Raw genomic sequence first — 19449 nt, 5'->3', positions numbered from 1 at the left:
GAGCGCAAGCTGTACTTTTTTTCTTCAGTGTGATCCAAAGCTCACTGTGGTGAAAACAGTGGATGTGAACCAAGTAATAACAAGTCATTTTTCCCTGGGGAAGGTACCAAAACAATAGGTCTACTGGGCATGCTGGACGAGCAGGGCCAGCCTCACAACACCTATTCCCAGCTGAGCAGAGCTATAAGCAGCCTTGCTCAGTCATCATATGCTACACCTTCCTGCTTTTACCAGCAGTATTGACTGGTGGCTACCTGTTGATGCCTTAAGTAATGATGAAGAGACACACAGCGCTTTTTGAGCTGGCACTGCAATCAGCAAAATATCTAAATTAAAACATCCATTTATATAAACTTTCAAATACACACAGCAGCCTGAAATATTTTTGGTAATCTGCAGCACTCAATACTGTGCTTGTATTTATCCACCCTCTCCCCAAATACACACCCCAAAACACCACCACAACCCACTCCTAACCGATGGAGTAACCTCGAACATGTGCCGTCCAAACGTGACACCACAGTGCAAACTTTAAAACTTAAGCAATTTGTTTGGGAATCCAAAATATTGAGGCTTCTATCTCATACCTTGCTCAAGTTAAATTCCTTGCGGTATGTTGAGGGCAACCCTGACGGCAAATGTCAGGACAGTAACTTGAGGAAAAGAGTGATTTCAATTCAGAGTAACCCCCCCCCAAGGAAAGATGGCATTGATTTTAACCAATCACTGATCTAGTAGTAGGCCTAAAAGAGGAAACTGCAGCGACTGACTGAGACTGAAAAAGCTGTGTTGGTAGTATGGTAATCAAGCAATGACTGTGTGAGTGCTGAGAGAGAAAGAGAAAGAAGACAGAGGGAGAAAGAGCTCCACAGGACTGTTGGCAAGGTTTAATATGAACAGAAGCAGATGCTAAACAGGAGGAGTTTTCTTGTTTAAGTTGTGTTCACGGGGAGCCTGAGGACACAGATTCACACAAGCTAATTTAGATGAAGTACAATGTTGACCAACTAATTTACTTTCAAGGACCAAGTATAATTTATAAAACTAGGCAAAGAAACTGGGCTAACTGCACAATTCATTTCTGAAGTTAAGCTGATAATCATCATCAATCACTTCTCCTAGCCCTAAGTTAAGTAAGCATGCATGCATGCACGCTGCAGTCCAACCTTGAAATAGCCGTACCAGTTTCAAACCAATGTTGACAATTTGTGTGACATATTGCGTAAGAAAAAGCCACAGAGCTGGTTTCTATACAAGAGGGGCTTTATCTCAGTGTGCATGCTAAATTGCAGTGCGCTATCTTATGTGGTACCCCAGTTCAAATTTTCCAAGAAATTTAAGGGGAAATGTAGAAATGGGTTAAATTCAACTCTCTGAAAAGTACACAAAAAGGTTAATTTAGGGCCTGCAGAATGGGCCCTCTATAAACACACAGATTCCAAACGTACAGGAAACATGCACTGCTTGGGTAAAGTAAACCAGGGGCACAAACTAAGTGATTTGGGAGGACAATACTTTGCTTATATGTTACACACTCCTTCTTATTCTACTTCTCCCTCTTCACAAAGTCAGCCAGAGGTAGGTCAGCTATTTGTGGGGTGGGGCATTTCATAACTTCACAAGTAAAAGCTGTCATTCCTCAGGCCGTCTCAGGACTCTCCGAGGTTTGACACTGCAGAAGAAAGGTGTAATACTCCTCTTGTCACACTGGAGTGGAAAGAGAAAATTGGGCACAGATACAAAGTAATTACTTTGTTATGAAATGGTTAAATCCCAGACAAGGTAAAAAAAAAAGAAAAAAAAAGAAGTAATATTTGGTGATGTTACCCCACAATTTATTACATGTCTTTTCCAGTTTTCTGTGAGGGACAGGGTTTGACACCCCCATAATACTGATTAATCCTTTCCAACAAGTTCTGCGTAACTGGATTAATTGCCCAAAACAATACCCTACTCTGGGAAGGACCATGAAGTATGATCACTGGACTCTGCATGGGCACCAACAGTGTTTTTGGGTAAAGTCCTGTGCTTGAGTATATGCTAATTGAAAATGGGCGTGAACTCACACAGTATAAATGTAAGATGATTTATCTACCATTACGAGGCTGACATTTTTCTTTGGGGTGCAACAATACAATAATGTGTCTTTCCTATAGAAAAGGGATGAAATTGTGAATATGTTATTCATAATGTCATTTATACTGTGCCGGTTGGGTTCCGTCCTAACTAGACTGATTGATATATATAAACTGACGATATAGATAATATTCATATAAAATCATACATAGCATGCCCTCTACTTAGAACACATTAATGAAATTATTAAATTAGCTAGTCACACGGATAACCAATAGGTCAATGAAAGCGGTTTATTTCCAGCAAATAGTCAGTAACGTTATAGCGCTCGGTTACTACTTCGGCATAGCCCCGGCAGACGGAGTTGCCGCTCTCGCTGGAGACACTCCGTTGACTCCAAGGCACAACACCGCCCGGCTGGGACTGCCTGGTCGCCACACGCGATGAACTCAACTCTAGCTCAAGAAAAAGAAGATGCCTTCTGCTCGTTTTCATACTTCAAAGACGCTACGGCTTATGTTAGGGGTAGTAACCAACCCCCCTTTTAGTGAGCTAACGGCGGCAATTCACAGACAGTCAGTTAACTGTACGTTAAGCTAACAAGGTAAGGATCACATACCAATCACCTCGTGTAGCTCATAATCATCTTTGTTGATGGACCACGGTTGGGAGCTCAGGTCCTCCGACATGGCTGAGGAGTCTGTTGAGGCCGTGCTATGTGTAAAAAAGGTGGTGAATCCAAAGACGTGCGTAAAAAGATGTCAAAGTAGTCCAAACAGCACCAACAAGGGCGACACTTCCCCTTCTTTGCGAATCCTGCAGCACTCCTGTCATTCCCAAAGTTTGACACTAGCCTAGCAGCCCCGCCCACCGCATTCCTACTGAGCTAATGTGGACCTTCCCGGCGGACATGTTGGGTGTGGCACTTCAGACCGCACACTGTGCTGTTGTCAGTGACGACGAAAATACATTGGTTGGTGAACGGCCAACGTTGAAATGCAATGTGAAAACAGATTGAGACAGAAGCTTTTATCTATGGATGAAGATATTCTTTGTATTGTAAACAATACAAAGAGTGTTTAAATGTGGGATAAGTAATGAGCTAAGGTTCCGCCACACTTCTAATGGCGGGCTGTCATTGTGTGGCGACTCTTTTCCCTTTATTAGGTCTTTCAGGCATTATATTCCTGCCAAGTAGCAGAAAAAAATCATATTTCTTTAGCTGAGAATATGGCATAACCCACTCCAATAATTCACAGTTAGTTCCTTATCTAAACAACTTGATTGGTGGAGCATATTTAGCTGTTAAACTGCCTGTGAAGTGCTACCTGACAGGCCAAATTTAGGGCACAAAACCCCCATGGATCAAACCGTATGAAAAGGGGGCGTAAATCCCCAGTACATGGTCCCTCTTCATTACATCTAGTGGCGCCACTACTGGTAATGAACGGAATAACACGTAGGACTTGCACAATCACGACACTTGCTGGAGAAACAGTGATTTCATGACTGCCAGGGATTGGGAAGGTTACTTTGGAAATGTAATTGGTTACAGATTACTAGTTACCCGATTTAACATGTAATATGTAATGTAACTATTTCAATTACTCAATCAAAGTAATGTTACGTATTACATTTGATCACTTTTCTAATTTTCTAATGAATGTTTTCAGCTGTTGGGGTCAGCGTATCCATTAAGCCCACCAAAATCTATGTTCAGGCGTTTTTCATGGATACTGACATGGGTTATAAGTGAGATCATTTCTTATAAAGTAAGATTTATCTCTCATTTGAAAATTGAATTGAATTGAAAAGTCAACAGTCTGACAGTGGTACTGTGACACCATTTAAGCCTATGTGTGTCTTCAAATAAGGTTGATGGTAAGAATTAGAAATAGCAATATATGTATTCAGAAACATGTTAAATATTACAAAATGAGGAAAAACACTCTTTTCCCGAGCAAACTTATAAAGGTCTGTCTTCAGATGTAACCCCCTTTGTAATAATGTTCATAAGTAACTGTAATTTAATAAAGAAAGATCGTATAAAAGCTTTATTTTATAGAATTAACTCACTTTTTTTTATTAAGACCATATAGAAAAATACAGAATCAAATGTAAATATATATGACAGAGAAAGTGGGAGAGAAAGGCAGGTGTCAGCAGGCAGTTAAAATTTAGCAAGTTTGTGAAAGTATCACAATATCTCTTCCTATTAAATCTTTAATCTCATCTAGAAGTCGACTCAAAAGAGGAAGTGGCCCACAGAGCATTTTACAGAGCATCCACAATGTTCACAGAGCATTTAGTGCATGCTGAATACCAAGATACCAATGTAGCTCAATAAATACTATATAACCTTGGATATTCTTCAATTTGAAATAACAGCTGTGTGCAGTAAGAACCATTTCTGATATTTGGTATCGTTGTGCAATTTGAGTTTCATCATGATAACGTTCAGTAACCACTATGTCATTTTCAAAGGGAACACATAACATAAAATGAATACACAGTAAATGAGAAGTGGTTTCAGAAGCCAGCAGGATTTCATCACAAGCAATAGCACAAAAAGGTAAACCTGTCATGTTCGGGCATTGCGTGACGCACATAATCCATTAGATGGAATAAAAAGGCAACTCTAAACTGCCTGGTCCACGATTATGGCAGTGAAAGAGCTTTGGCCAGCCGTACCCAGAACCAGGCCTGTGTGCAAGGCCGGGTATAGTCACATTTGGTGAGGAAGCGTAAGATGCTGGGGAAGGGTTTCTTCATTGACTTGTACACCACTGGAATAAGCCGTTTACTTCGAGCTCCTGTAATGGCAAATAGGGATGACAGGTTAGTTACGCATTTGGAAACATGTACACACAAACATATGTCAGTAAAAGGAAGATATAGCTGTTTAACATGACAAAAATGTAACTTACCAGGACAGAGGCTGAGAGCAAACTTAGTCTGAAAATCACAGGCGTCGCTCTCAAGATATTCATCTGTGATCACAGCCACCATCCTCTTACATCTGCACAGATGGTCACAAACAGTTTATTTAATTTCAGTTGAGTGTGATATGAACAAATAGGGAGGTTTTCATGGACAACTTTGGTTTCTTGCTTTGTACATTTAAAATGAAACTGCAAAGGCGACAAGTTCAGATTTCCACCATGACTGAAACTTTTGTGTCTTTATTCATCTGTGACCTTTCCATATCTATTTGACACCCACTACGACTAATAATATACAATCAAATGGTAAAATATATTTTATTGCGTTATTAAAAAGGAAAGCAGTCTATGCTGCATCAGAAATATATCTAAATGCACAGTTGCATTACATGTAATTAATACTTAAAAAACACAGAAATCAAACATTTAATATCTGACACACCATCTCTGTATCTTGTGACATTACATTGCTTTTGCCATGTTTGTGGTGAACTAATTTGAGTTCAAGCATTAGACTCAGCTAGATGTATCAGTGTGTTTTTGGACAAATTGTCTAGGTAAAGTAAAGTTAAAAAATGAATCAACATGACATAGCATCCATGTTATTATGTGTATCTCACCTTTTCTCAATGAGTTCACTAGTGATAGTCCAAACACAGGAGCCTGGGAGGACATTTCTGTCGAACACGCACAGTTTCAGATTGTAATCCGTCTGTTCCAACTCCCGGATCATCTCGTGGACAAACTCGATGTCACTCTGGCAGTAGCAGATGAAGGCATCAAACAGCTCAGCAGCACCTGGATTCAATTGAGTTCCAGTTAAATTCAATAATACAACTTTATTTATCCTTACAAGGGCAGTTTTGCATAACAGCTCAGGACAAGGAACCACAATAAACTGGGAAAAAATATTTTTCTACTGAAATTAAATATATTCCACAGACGTACAACATAAACATAATAATCTAACCACAAGACTGTGCAGTGTTTTGGAAAGAGGCAGTGTCACATAAGTAACAAAAACATGAGATGACTTCTCAGATTAGGAGATAAATTGAAGCTTTTCCTGTGTGATACTTTACCACAAATAAACATAATCTAACTATCTCCGGCTCAACGTTTTTTTTTATATATAACTGCTTTACATGTCACGTATTCATCATTTTTATAATACCAAAGGTTCTTATATGTAGAGCTGCAACTAACGATCATTTTCATTATTATTAATCTCCCAATAATTTTCTCGATTTAATTAATCATTTTGTCTATAAAATGTCAAAAATAGTTACAATTTCTGAGAGACCTTCACATGTCTTGTTTTGTCTGATTAACAGTGCAAATCCAAAGATATTCATTTTTCTATCATGCATGACAAAGAAAAGTTTAAAATGCTCACATTTACGAAGCCAAATACATTTTTGGCATCTTCCCTCAAAAAAGAACAAAAATAAAAATGTGATTATCAAAATAGCTCCCAATTAATTTTCTGTCACTTGAATAATCTATTAATCGATTAAGTGTTGCAGCTCTACTAATATGTAAAATCTAGGTGTCATTTCTAGAGAACTAAATGACAGGTAGCATGGAATTAGTTACAGAAGGGCTGTGATGCATACTCATGCATAATATAGCCTTTCATGCATACTCATACTCATTATGCATACACTATTATGCATTTATGCGTACTCATGGTGTTGAATGAATGACAAATGTACACACACACACACACACACACACACACACACACACACACCACACACACACACACACACACACAAGTCATAAAGAACAAGCATATTAGCTAATTCATATAATTCAGTTATAACATTCACTTTATTTTATCTTATTCATTCTAATACAGCAGCTCAAAGTGTCATCTCACATTGGTATACGGTTTAATTTCTGACCAAAATTATGTTGGAAGGACAAGGTAACCTGCAAAAAGTGCCACCATTTCTTTCATAACAATGTCATAAAGCTTGTTGAGAGAAGCAAAAGGCATTTTTAACAGCAGACATTTTGCCTTGTCATAGTAGGAATGGTACAGGTGTATCTAATGATATTAGCAATGGCTCTGTTTTTTAATCAAGTGTGACAGTGAAGCAGCATGTACAATACAAGAACCCTGAAACTGCAGCTGCTAAATGCAACTCTGGGGCTGTAATCAATGTTGTTTTCGGCACCTGTGAAGTGTTTCCAGTTAAAGAGACCTTTGATGAATTGACTGAGATGAATCATGTGTTTTTGCAGTGACATAATTATGATGGCATTACCTTGTATTTCTTATTCGGGATCTTTAAAAACAAAAAGACAGAAAACTACTGGAGTTGTGTGACATACTGACCTTCAGGGTCATCCTCCAGGGTGATACCACACCTCTCAGGGGTGCGAGGGACACAGCTGTCCACTTCAGGAACCTGAACTGGGGGCTCAGCCGCCTTCTTCTTCTGGTACGCACAATATTTCCTGACATCTTCATCTGATACATTACAAAAACAGTATGTGCAAACCACACAAAGACAGACAGACAGACGTACATAATATAAACATAATGTTATAGGGTTAGGGTTATATGTTATAGAAAGTGGGCATAGTGTAGATGTGAAGAAATATTGTTAACAACTACTCTGAACATGTATTAACCTCAATGGATGGATTCACACTTTTTCAGGTCTGTCTTAAAACAACAGTGAGGTGCCATATGAACACTGAAAGAGGTTTTCCTTCATGTAATCATTCCTCCTTTTCATACTGGCTGTTTAAAGAACCCCTTTAAATGTGCTTTCAATGTAGCCTACGTGATGTAAGCCAAACTTCACAGTGAGTCTACACATCATCTTGTGCAAAAATGCCTTTCAAAGTGTATTTATTTATATTTATTGTGTTTATTTGACACTTATATGAGGCTTCAGCAGTCTGAGTTATTTTTAGTCATATCAAGAGACTATCTGCCACACTTACAGTCTTTTTAGCATCAAATTCCCTCTTTGTGTTTCCGTTTAAATATAGTGAGAGTATATATATATATAAAAAGAGGAACTTTGGCACTAATAAGACAGTGAAAATGACGCATATCTGCTTGACCGGACTTATTTGGACGACTAAAGCTTCATATTAGACTCAGATAAACGTTTAAACACATTTTTGCACAGAACGAGACTTGTAGATGTTGTCCCCCATCACTTACATTGTAAGCAAATTATGAAGGAATCATCTAATTATCAGTATCATTAACTTTATTTTAAAAAATGTCAGTATTTATTCGGGGACCTGACTGTTGTTTTAAGACAAATGTATCCTTTAATAAATCTATAATCACTGTTGACTACATTACCGTGTGTGGTATTTTGGCAATAAAGGAATTCAGATATGAATCATTTCCTAGTGCAATGACAGGATGGACGAAACCAAGCCTCATCGGTAAACTTCTCGGTGTATAATATGTATTTCCCACAACAAAGTGAGCGTTAATGTTCAAAACAAACTTCACACTACTTGAACGCACCTATCAAAGGACGGATATCTTCCACGATATCGTTTCTCTCCACCTCCGTTAGGATTGACAACAACTTTCCCACTGTGGCTTCATTCCGAGCCTGCCAATCCTCCAGGATCCTCAGAGTGGGGTTTTTTGTATCTTCGTAGTTTTTGATCTCCAGGTAAGAGAAGCCCATGACTTCTGCAACAGCCATCCAGTCCGAGGCCACTGTGGTTCTGGGGTTCAGATAAAGTCCCAACTTTTTCCGACAATTCACATTAAGTGCAATAAGAGGAATCGTCTCCAAGTCAACTTTTGAATCGACGCAAGCCATGTTTGAAAGTTTCCAGAAACTTCCTTTTAACACGATCAGGCTTTTTCTTTTAGTTAAAAGCACCAAAAAGGAAACATAGTAACAAGCGGACGACGTGTTTTAAAGTAGTTACATCCTGAGTCCACAGCATACCTGATGAGAACACGGAAGTGATGTTTGCAGCGGACTACGTCACACGTGGGAGGGGATTAAAGAGCCCCAACCACATATGTGGTGTTAGTTCATTCTACACTTCTAGCATTATAGCATTGGTGGCTTGAAATGACACATCACTGTTTTATTGATTGAACAAATGACTTAAGCAGTGGGAAATTCAGGAACATTTCTTCAAAAGTATAGATAGTTGTTGAATTGATTCTGTCCCCTTTTCTCTTCTGCATTCATAACTTCCCCACATGACATGGGTCTCCTACCTCCGCTTGATCATGTAGAATAGAAAAAGCAACCAAGATTCAAGTTTATGTTGACAAAATGTAATTTACTGCATTACGGAGCAAAGTCACTGAGCAAAAACTCTCCCATTTTTAAATTTTATTGCGCAATTGTTTGTGATAGGCAAACCTTGAAATGTAATCAAGTATAAAAAAAAGTGCATATTAAAACAGGCATCAGACAATTGCAAGAAAAAAAATCTGCACCAAAACTTTTAGAAAAAAGATCGTAATAACTGATCAGCGGAAGCAAAACCCGCAGTGTGGCTTTAACAGTTGCAGCAACACAACAGGAAATGTAGCGCTGGGTCCAGGAAAGGAACATCATGAGACCTATTTTTCTAGAGAACTAGTTGCACATCAATCAAGTTCAAGTATTCAAGCCACAGTAAGGATGTGCATTTCCTCAATTTCCTCATCATCAGACAACTTCCCTCGACTGACACATTAGTGTCAACATAGAAATTACAGCAACAGTCCACGTTTGAGTCATCGGAGCTTCCATCCTCTGTGTCAGTGTTTGTTTTGACATAGATCACAGGTTTTTGCTCTTGGAGAAATAGAAATCTATGCCTCTGTCCCGATGCTGTTTGGGAGTGTGAGATGGCCCTTTTTTTCCTCTTGGTGAAGGTCCTGTACCACTCTGTAAAAAAAAAAAAAAAAATCTATTAACCTTCAAGTCATCTCATGAAGAAAAGAAAAACATTTGTTTTGTATAAATAGACTGCAAGGTTTCATATAATAATTATAATTATTGTTTGGGATAAATGCACACAGTCATACTATCCACTTCCCTTTTCTCTGAACACCCACCGGTTTCTTGTTAACGTGTCTGCTCCATTCAGGCGCTATGACGATGGGTGTGGGGTATGTTTCACCGAGGGAAACATGTGCATGTGACAACGCAGCAGAGCTGAGGGTCCAAGGTGTGTGAACATCAGCTCCCCTGATTTTCTGCAGCTCAGGAACCCACTGTCGCACATAGTCACCCTACAGAACACAGCAATATTAAACATAACTCGGTGAATGAAATTGAAACTTTCTATTATTGTTGGTTTCATCACCATCATGTGATGGCAACACCCTTACTTGCAGAGGCTGTGAATCAGACATTTTGTGGTGTAGTGCTAAAAGTGGCATGCTCCAGACAAATGTCAAAGGGAGGAAAGTGAAACTAACAATTCATGCTACACAGACATACATTATTATCATAGTCGAGGCCTTGCTTGATCATGTTGAACTTCCTGTTCTCTCTGGGGTCATTTCCTATGCCAGCGCTATACAGCCAGTTGCCATAGTTGCTGCAGACATCGTGGTCAACCTTTGGAGGAAAATTAAAAAGTGGTGAACAGACAAACGATATCAAGACTTCCAGAGAGACTTAAAACCTTGGCCACGTCACTTACCAGAAGGTACTCAAACCACTCAGCTCCCATCCTCCAGTCCAGGCCCAGGTCCTTGGTGAGGAAGCTGGCAACATTTTGACGCCCCCTGTTGGACATGAAGCCTGTCATTGCCAACTCTCTCATGTTGGCATCCACAAAGGGCACTCCTGTGCATCCCTCTGTGACCACAAATGAAATACATGCATTCAGTTACACACATATTTACTTGTCTTAATGCACCTCTGAAAAACAAAGATTGACTTTTAATGAAGAATATGTGTGAACAAATGGTCCAAACCTTTCCATGCATTGAAAAGCTTCATGTCCTTTTTCCACGGCACAGACTTGTCTTGAAGTCCTGATTAAAAACCACCAATATATGAGCTTTACATTTAAAATATCATAGGGATAGAAAATAAGTTGAAAACCTCAAATCATTTTACCTTTGAGCTGAAACAGTCTGTTGCCATATTTGACAGCCACAAACTTGAAGTAATCCCTCCACAAAAGTTCAAAAATAACCCTGCAAGAAAACAGTGAAGATTTTCTGAAAATAGAGACACATTTACATATATTTGTGACTAAATAGCTTCATACTACAAGACTACAGCAAGACCTTAAAATTTGGAAGGAAGTTGGAAGTGCCTTTGTGCCGTTACTATATTCAGCAACTATTGTATTGGTTTTTTTTTTCTGTGTTTAGACTCACCAATATGTGCTTTGATTAGCTGTCCGCTCCCTCTCATACTGCTGGATCTGATGATAAATATACCTGGGTGAAATGCAACCCATCGCCAGCCTGCAGAATGCCAGTGCAACGCCATTAGAGATCTATTCAGAGATACACTTACAGAGAGCATTATTTGCTGGTAAGCATTCAGCAGCAGAGGAAATGACACAATAACACTCACCAAGGTGCAAATTTAGTGGAATAGTTCACACCGATCAAGCCGTTACGTGTCTCCTTGTAGGTTGCAACTGCATCCTATAGAAAACAGTAAACATATCTTAATTTCACCCACATAATACAAGGTATATTACCATGTGAGTTTTTTTTTTTCCACTTTATGAACAGTAACTAGGGTTCAAGTGTGGGGAGTTATACTCACAGTGTCCCAGAAATAGTGTTTAAGTCTGCCCAAAGCCTGACTTTCCCCACCAGTGCAGGGAAAGGCTGAGCGAGGATCAGCCACAGGCTCTATGAGAATATAACAAGAAAAGGAATTTAACATCAGACTCCTTCACACAAATTAAACATCCCCTGATGTTCATTAAAGGAGCAGTGTGTAGCGTTTCATTTAGCAGTGAAGTTACATATTGCAACCCGTTTAATACTCCTCTCCTCTTCCAAGCATGTAGGAAGACCTACTGTGACTGCGAAATTTGCAAAAAACACAAAAGGCATCTCTCTTGATGTTTGGTTTGTCCGTTCTGGCCTACTGTAGAAATATGGTGGGCCAACATGGTGAAAAGGAACTGCTCCTCATGTGGATATAAAGAACTGATTCTAAAGTAACAAAAACACAATTATTCTTATTTTTCAGGTGATTATACACAAATGAAAACATACTTGTGAATATTTTATTGCATTTCTGCCAATAGATGCCACTAAATCTTACATGCTGGTCCTTTAAGATGCATAGAATCAGGAAAGCTTAATCATGTTCATGGATATAAATCCAGTCTGCAACTTAATGAGGAAATCGGTGGTCAGCAGTTTGCCTACTGAATTCTGAAAACAGCAGCAGTGTGGATTAATTTAATAGAGGCATGGTTCGGCATAAAATGAGCAATTATATGCAAGCAGCATGTAAAGACATTTACATAAAAGTCAATTATATAAGAACGTAAAACAAATGTACAGGGATATGTGTTAGTGACAGAAATGCAGACAAAGTTTGATCATTTTTGCAATATCACTGAAAATGAAAGCAGAAGTGCAAGAGATACTATATGAATTAAACCGCTTAGATTGAGCCAATAAGACAATCAGTGTTCACCTGTCTGTTGCAGGTCCTCTGCAGTAGGAATGGCTCCTTCCTCAAGCCCTGAAGGGAGAGGCTTTAGCTGCTCAGGGGTTGGGAACTCAGGCCGTACTCTGCTCTGGGTCTCCACTGCCTTCCTGAACTGAGTGTACACATCAGGCAGCCTAACAACCACAATGAAGGTTTCAAATCATTTCTAGCACTTTTCAACCGATATTGCTCATTACTGTCAAGATTGTCTCTGGCTAGCAGTGTGTCCTCTTACCTTGACATGTGATGAAATGGGAGATCATCTCTGTGGTACAGTGTCGACCCCCAGCAGGTGTGAACTTTGACTTTCATCTGTGCACAGACATCCTTCACTTTTTTCTCCACATTAAGCTCCTCTGAAGTTATCTGGAACATGATCGCATGATGGGTCAGCTATGTCAAAAATCACAGAACAGTGAAATAAAGAAGTCATAATTAACAATATTAAGAGACTGTTTAAAACTACCTCTTCCTGGAAAGCCACAGTGCTAACAGAGCCCAACTGCTTGATGAGGTCCGCAACAACGTCCTCTGGTTTACCCCGTCTCACCACGAGGTTGCTGTCAAACACACGCACACATAAACACACAAAGTAAGCCCCAGTGAATGCCATCCCAGGCAAGCTGCATCCTGGCCACTTCCCCCTGGCTGACCAGACATAGTTATGGGAACAGCGTGTGCAGGAGACAGGTTAATGTAAACATGACCTCCTATAAGCCCAGGTGTGTCCTGATCCTGTCCTGATGACATCTGTATCAATAAAATCTAAGAGAGCTCAGGAAAACGTCTGCATCAAGTCTTTGTGTGACAGTAACATTATACATGAGTTCATGGCCATCTTCATACCTGCTGCAACAAAGGTAGACCTGAAGAGTTAAAGTTAAATCAGTAAAGCAGTAGAGGATACATGAATTACGAGCATATAGAGGAGGATCAGTCAGTGAACAACAGTTTATTTACCTGCCCTTGTTGTGCAGTGTGTTTCTGAGATCTGTGACACTGTCCAGTAAGAAGCGCAGGCGGAAAGGTCCCGTCTTTGGTAGGTTGTAGTTGTAGGTTCCCATATAATGTCTGGGGTCGAAGCAGTACAGCGGGACGATGTGCTCTGCATTTCTTTGAGCCCAGTGGAAAAGCTGTATGAGAAAATACCAGTGAGTGTATTAGTCAAACTGACCTGAACTAAAAAAAACAACACACATTTATGTAAAATAGTACTTTTAACTTCCATGTGAGCACCTCCAAAATGGTAACGACTAAACCAAACCAACTACTGACAACAGAAATGTATCAGTGACACAGATTTTCCTTTAATACAGAATCCCTTAAAAATATGTCTTGATTGTCAAATGTGTCCAGCTCAAAACACATTATAACAAGTGTCAGTTTTGTTATGAAAAATTCTGTGTTTAATTTTGTAGTCTACTGTAACTAGGAAGTCGTGCATATTGATAAGTTTGGCATCACTATCATACAGTATGGATCATGGATAACTAAAGGCATAACACTTGAGCTCTATTACAACTCTCTATTAAAGATTAAAGTCCCCCTGCACTCAAAATGTGATTTTCTTTCAGATAAATGTTTGTGCAGAATGATGTATGTCCAGAGTTTGACAGTGGAAGGCTCTTTTCACATTCATCTGCTTACAGTGGACAGAAAAGCTGAAATGTCTGGGTTCATTGAAAATCCAATTTTAAAGCGTGGGTTGATGAGCAGGATTTGTGGCATCACAAATAGTTTGGAAGTCAATTCCAGTCTCATTTTCAACTTTAACAAGTGTGATGTGGAAACAGGGCACATACACAGAAAACGGACTTTACAGTGAAAGTATGAGACATCTTGTGTTCAGTAGCTCAACCTCTGAAATGGGGATTGAGTAAGTCAGGAAATGGATTTTGACATATGACATGTGATGTGATTGTGATGAAATTCAAAATTTAAGATAATTTCACTTTAAAAATCAGGTTTTTGGTCCTAAAGTAATGTTTATTCAGCTGGTGAAATGCGAGCAGCTTGGTCTCATGGAAAATAACAGAAGAATTCTCATTTGTACATGATAAATCTTATTATAATGGTCAAATTCCATTATAATATTGTTTGATATAATGCATTTAGCAATTATATCAAACAATACATTTATTCAATTCCATACTCCCCCAAACCAAAAGCAATTCAAACTGTAACACATTGAGCTGTGATAAAAAATGTTTATAGATCCCCATCCCCCTAGCGTTAATTTCTAGTTATATGTGTACATTTTCTTTCACATATACACTAACTTTCCTTTGTATTTTTGTATGTACCCAGAATGTATACCGTTGTGTACGCTATGTACATATAACGTTTATTTTTTATTTGTTTTTGTCAACTTAAAAAAAAAGAAGCTTGATGTTGGTGGTCGTGGTCTAAATGGTAACCACATATTTGCGAAACTCTCGCGATATTTGTACGTGTTGATTTTTCATTGTGTGCGTTGTACAAAATAATAGTGTTATATGCTGTGACAACGCTGTGGTTAAGGTCTGGTTAGGTTTAGGCACAAAAACACTTGGTTAGCGGTAGGGAAAGATCATGGTTTGAGTTAAAACGAAATCTCTCGCGAGATCTTTCGTGGCGTATCGCGGGTCGGGGGTTACCAACTAGACAGGACTCGGGGTAAAGATACATAACAAAGCTAAAATGTGCTCGTAATGACGTTAATACAGCAAATACAAGCATATAGGCATAACTTAAGTGAACGTATTCACTTGTTGGTTAAATGTGCTCTTAAAGCTTAAAGTTAGCGTTAGATAGCGTTTTATCAGATAAATGAACTCGCATTGCACTCTTACTCTTACCTCATTGTCGTGGAGTCGCAGGTCATTTCTCAGTAAACATATGATTGTACGGGAGGTAGACATACTGGTCGTTTATAAATAAAAGCAGCAGCAGTTGTATCAGAAAGCTCAGAGAGAGTCTCAGAGAGTTGCGTCTCCGGTGTGTCTGCTCTGTGTTGACTGGCTCACGCTCCCAGACACGTTGTTACAAAACATCAGGTTTTATAAGCTTGATTTTATAACTGCCTCAAGCTGCAGCAAAGTCACTTTTCCACTGTTTTTAAACATGTGCCCGTAAATTAATCAAAAACTTAAAGTTCGAATTCAAGATCATTTAATTAGTTAAATAATTAATATTTTTTTATTTGATCATAATTGTCCTCACAGATAAGCATATGATTATCTGAAATGGGGCAAAAACAAAAAAAATGTTACCTTAATAGCCCCAGAGTATTAAGTCTTATTTTAATCCAGGGTTGGGGAGTAGTTACATGTGACGGCGTTACGTAATTTAATTACAAAATGAATGTAACTGTAATCTGTTACTATTACTGAGGGAAAAATGTACTTAAATTACAGTTAGGCTACTTATGAAAATGTTGGGTTACATCTGAAGTCTTTAAGAGGAGGAGGGTTTTTTCCTCGTTTTTTTAATTTTTAAGATCTTACTGAATTTAAAAACTGCATTAAAGAAAAGTATACGTTTTCATTTTAAGCAATATGCAAATTATCTAACTTACTTTAAATAATTATAACATTTGTTTTAATTTAATGACATTAATTATTTCACTAATAATGTTTTGATAAGAAATAAATTAACATTTTTGCTATGATGGTTGTTTTTTGTTGGGTTTTTTTTACAGTAGTTTATTCAGTCAGTTGGTGGGATGAGGATTAAAGCTGCATAATGACAACAATTATAAAAAAAACACCCTAAATCTGTAGGTTATGAACTTTCTTCAGAGAAGAAACAGAAGTGTTGATTTTAGAAGCTTTCTATTTGCAGTAGGAAATTCACAGACTATGATACTGTGTATATGCAAACCTGTTCTTGATTTTTGGGAACTATAATATTCACACCAGCTGGTTCTCAAACCAAAAAACAAACTTAAATGTTTCCATACACATTTTTTGTGGGTATGAAAACTCATTTAGACACCCTGATCTGCAAAATCTAGCATAGTCCAGGGCTATTTGATCACAAAATAACACAATGAAATCACACAGGAAAATAGTCTTAGACCTTTGATTTATTAAGTTAAATGTACAAAAGATCCATGACTCGATACATTTCATGTTTCAAGGCTTTGTCATTAAGACAAAACAAACTCTGTCCCAATCGAAAGCCTCCCAGCCTTTTCATACTGCCTACCAGCTCTCAAAGAGATCATACATAGTCCGATCTAAATCACAGTACAGTCTACTGTATAACGTAGCTATTTCATCAAATGGATTTGTATATAATGTAAAGAAATTTCATACAAAAGTGCAGAACAATATGTATTTACAGTATACTCTTTTTTTCCATATAAAAGATCTTCAGCAAATCCTGCACATGCTCTCTACAGAACAGCTGCTCACTTTATTAAGAAGCTTTCCGCTTTGGCAGTGAACATTTTTGTTAACAAGCAGATTCAGGTAAGGCACTGACAAGGGTCAAAATAAAGATTTGATCATTCCAAGTGCCACTGCGTTACAGCTAGCCACTATACCTCCGTCATTAATATCCCCAGGTTTTCCACACGGATCATCTCCACTTTAAAGAATGAAGCATTGGTTCAATCTTTTCCAACATGACCGTTATTTGGCGTCTGACATTTTGCTTCATCTCACGTGATGTTACACAGAGCGAGGTGTGCTGTCGAGTGGTCATCGGTTGAACCGTTCGTTTCATACATAGTGTGGAAAGCAAAGTAAAGGCAATGGTGTGATTTAATTCATATTACAACACGAATGAATGCGTAAAGAGACGCTTCCTTCAATCGAATTTCTCATCATGCTTTTCATAGCAACACAATGTCACATCAATGCATCGGATTTGGTCTGTGCAGTCTACTGTGCACAAAGCTGCCATAACATAGAAAAGGCTATAGGGCTCTGAGGTGACAAATAATCCAACATGACTAATAATACTGTACATGAACTTAGCCTGAATGTATTTGTTTGTCTTGGCAGCTTTTTTTTCATTCAGCCTCTTTTTTAAAAATTCTCTTTGGCCACTTCTGAATGGAACAAGGCTCACTGCATGGGAAGCTGGAATGGATGTCACAGACTCCAACAGTAGCGTTGGTATTGCTTCATAGACATTAACATTGCACACTGATGCAAAAGTTTGGTTGTTTTTTTCTTGACATTGGAACAAACTAAACAATTCTCCTTATCAAATCATATAAAAGGCATCAAATAGAAAAATATCTCCTCAGTTGATTATCTTGCATGGTGGAAATGTCTCAATGCATGATATCAAAAGTGCAACGTTGACAATCCTTCTAAATGGGGATGTGAGTGCTATGAAAGTAGGGTAACCCTCTAAGATGCTAAAAAAAAGACATTCTTGCTTACAAATTCTTATTGTAAGGCGTTGACGAAAATACTTTTTTTTTTACGTGACGGTAGAAACTCATCTTCTAAGACGATGATCTTTGTATGTGTTATTGTCTGTCATATAAAAATAGGCTACCATCTTGATTTCACTCATAGCTAACTTAGGCTAATGAGTGACTTACAGTACTATCAGATGTGATCGATGTCACCACTCAATCACGATTACGCAGTGCCCGGCCAATCCTAAACACTATTCTGCGGCAGTAGATGAGTGTAAAGTGAGACCCAGAGAGCTTGAGACATCATTGCTCTCTCTAACTTGGGTCTTTTTTTCATCTGCTTGGAAAAGGACAGCAGTCTCTAGCTTGTGAGACTGCTAAGTGCTTTCTCGTCAGTCCCCTCCTGAGGGACCACACTGCGATGTCTCGGAGGGCTCTGGAGGTCTGACAGCAGTCAACCTGGCCTCTCAGTGAATATTCCGGGTTGAGTTAGTTGGTGAGCGATGCAGGGGTTGCTTCGGTCCTGACAAGGCAGACACTGGTGATAGATGACAGGGCAGGAAGTCAAAGTGGTGCTGAGCCCTGGAGCCTGGTGACTGGGGGCCCTGGGGACGGGGCGGGCCGGAGAGGAGGGGAGGCGCCGGGCCGAGGAGGCCTCGCAGGCAGGGAAAGGGTAGGGGGGTTCGCCTCAGAAGCTGCCCTGGACGAACGGGTGGCTGAGCAGGTTGTCTGCAGTGGGTCGCCACTTCTCCTCCACAAACACCTGCCGCAGGAATTCTCTGCCCGCGTCAGACACGCCATCGGGAAGCATGGGCTTTGTAGGCTGGGTAGCAATCTTAAAAATTGCTGCCATGGCCTCGTACTCAGCCCAAGGAGGTTTCTGGGTCAGCATCTCCACAACGGTGCAGGCAACACTCCTGAAAACAATCAAACATAGAGTAAAGTCAACTGATTACCAGAACACTGAAGTTCATCATATGGCATCAAATACTAGTTTACATGTAGTTTAATGGGCTGTTATGCTTATGTGTATTCACGTTTATATTATAGGGTATTTATAGAACGTACTAGTGTTTGAAACATTAACACCTTATGATGTAGTGCAATCAATGTCCAGAAAAATAAGAGTTAATCCTTAACCACACTGTTTCAATAAACATTAGACACTTTTTTTGTGGAAATTCTCAAAGATTTATGACATTGTTTGACAGGCAGGCTGCTCTGAAGAAAGGGAGATGGTATTATAAAAGTTTTTAGGGTTTTACAACAGTGCGTTTTTTTACTCGAGGTGACCACAATGACTATAAAAAGAATATATATATATATATATATATCTATAAATACATATATGACATGCTCATATTCATGTACCTTTTTATAGTACTAGATGTCTTCAAAAAGTCCCATGTGTAAAAACAGTTATCGGTAA

General features: G+C 38.9%; 4 protein-coding genes across 4 annotated transcripts in view; all 4 read right to left on the bottom strand.

The window, feature by feature from the left end:
- oxsr1b (oxidative stress responsive kinase 1b) overlaps nt 1-2887 on the bottom strand; it is a 37339-nt gene extending 34452 nt beyond the window's left edge. The window contains exon 1 of the mRNA XM_062441198.1: nt 2696-2887. Coding sequence (XP_062297182.1) covers nt 2696-2765 — 70 coding nt within the window. The 5' untranslated portion in view covers nt 2766-2887. The remainder of the gene's footprint in view (nt 1-2695) is intronic.
- Nucleotides 2888-4123: 1236 nt separating this feature from the next.
- On the bottom strand, nt 4124-8949 carry myd88 (MYD88 innate immune signal transduction adaptor). Its single transcript, XM_062441097.1, has 5 exons — nt 8524-8949; nt 7363-7497; nt 5639-5816; nt 5004-5095; nt 4124-4889 (listed from the first exon to the last, which is right to left on the bottom strand). The coding sequence occupies exons 1-5, from the start codon at nt 8828-8830 to the stop codon at nt 4735-4737; spliced, it is 867 nt and encodes a 288-aa protein (XP_062297081.1). The 5' UTR covers nt 8831-8949; the 3' UTR covers nt 4124-4734.
- A 251-nt stretch (nt 8950-9200) lies between these two features.
- On the bottom strand, nt 9201-15641 carry cry-dash (cryptochrome DASH). The gene is made up of 14 exons (XM_062441096.1): nt 15499-15641; nt 13622-13794; nt 13128-13221; nt 12897-13027; nt 12647-12795; nt 11756-11844; nt 11558-11631; nt 11356-11445; nt 11090-11169; nt 10945-11004; nt 10668-10825; nt 10463-10582; nt 10075-10251; nt 9201-9904 (listed from the first exon to the last, which is right to left on the bottom strand). The coding sequence occupies exons 1-14, from the start codon at nt 15559-15561 to the stop codon at nt 9797-9799; spliced, it is 1566 nt and encodes a 521-aa protein (XP_062297080.1). The 5' UTR covers nt 15562-15641; the 3' UTR covers nt 9201-9796.
- A 1071-nt stretch (nt 15642-16712) lies between these two features.
- The window catches only part of map3k22 (mitogen-activated protein kinase kinase kinase 22), a 40562-nt gene continuing 37825 nt past the window's right edge, over nt 16713-19449 (bottom strand). The window contains exon 18 of the mRNA XM_062441095.1: nt 16713-18937. Coding sequence (XP_062297079.1) covers nt 18709-18937 — 229 coding nt within the window. The 3' untranslated portion in view covers nt 16713-18708. The remainder of the gene's footprint in view (nt 18938-19449) is intronic.

The sequence above is a fragment of the Scomber scombrus genome, chromosome 20 (assembly GCF_963691925.1).
Source record: "Scomber scombrus chromosome 20, fScoSco1.1, whole genome shotgun sequence".
NCBI lineage: Eukaryota > Metazoa > Chordata > Actinopteri > Scombriformes > Scombridae > Scomber > Scomber scombrus.
The sequence above is the reverse complement of the archived record's forward strand: the minus strand, read 5'-3'. Positions and strand labels throughout refer to the sequence as shown.

Coding starts and splice junctions, on each gene's coding strand:
- myd88 (XM_062441097.1), bottom strand. CDS start 8,830: ATGGCTTGCGTCGATTCAAAAGTTGACTTGGAGACGATTCCTCTTATT. Junction 7,498..8,523: donor AGATATCCGTCCTTTGATAG/GTGCGTTCAAGT, acceptor GTAATGTATCAG/ATGAAGATGTCAGGAAATAT. Junction 5,817..7,362: donor CCTGGAGGATGACCCTGAAG/GTCAGTATGTCA, acceptor AATTGAATCCAG/GTGCTGCTGAGCTGTTTGAT.
- cry-dash (XM_062441096.1), bottom strand. CDS start 15,561: ATGTCTACCTCCCGTACAATCATATGTTTACTGAGAAATGACCTGCGA. Junction 11,845..12,646: donor AGAGGACCTGCAACAGACAG/GTGAACACTGAT, acceptor ATATTCTCATAG/AGCCTGTGGCTGATCCTCGC. Junction 11,446..11,557: donor TCCACTAAATTTGCACCTTG/GTGAGTGTTATT, acceptor GGCATTCTGCAG/GCTGGCGATGGGTTGCATTT.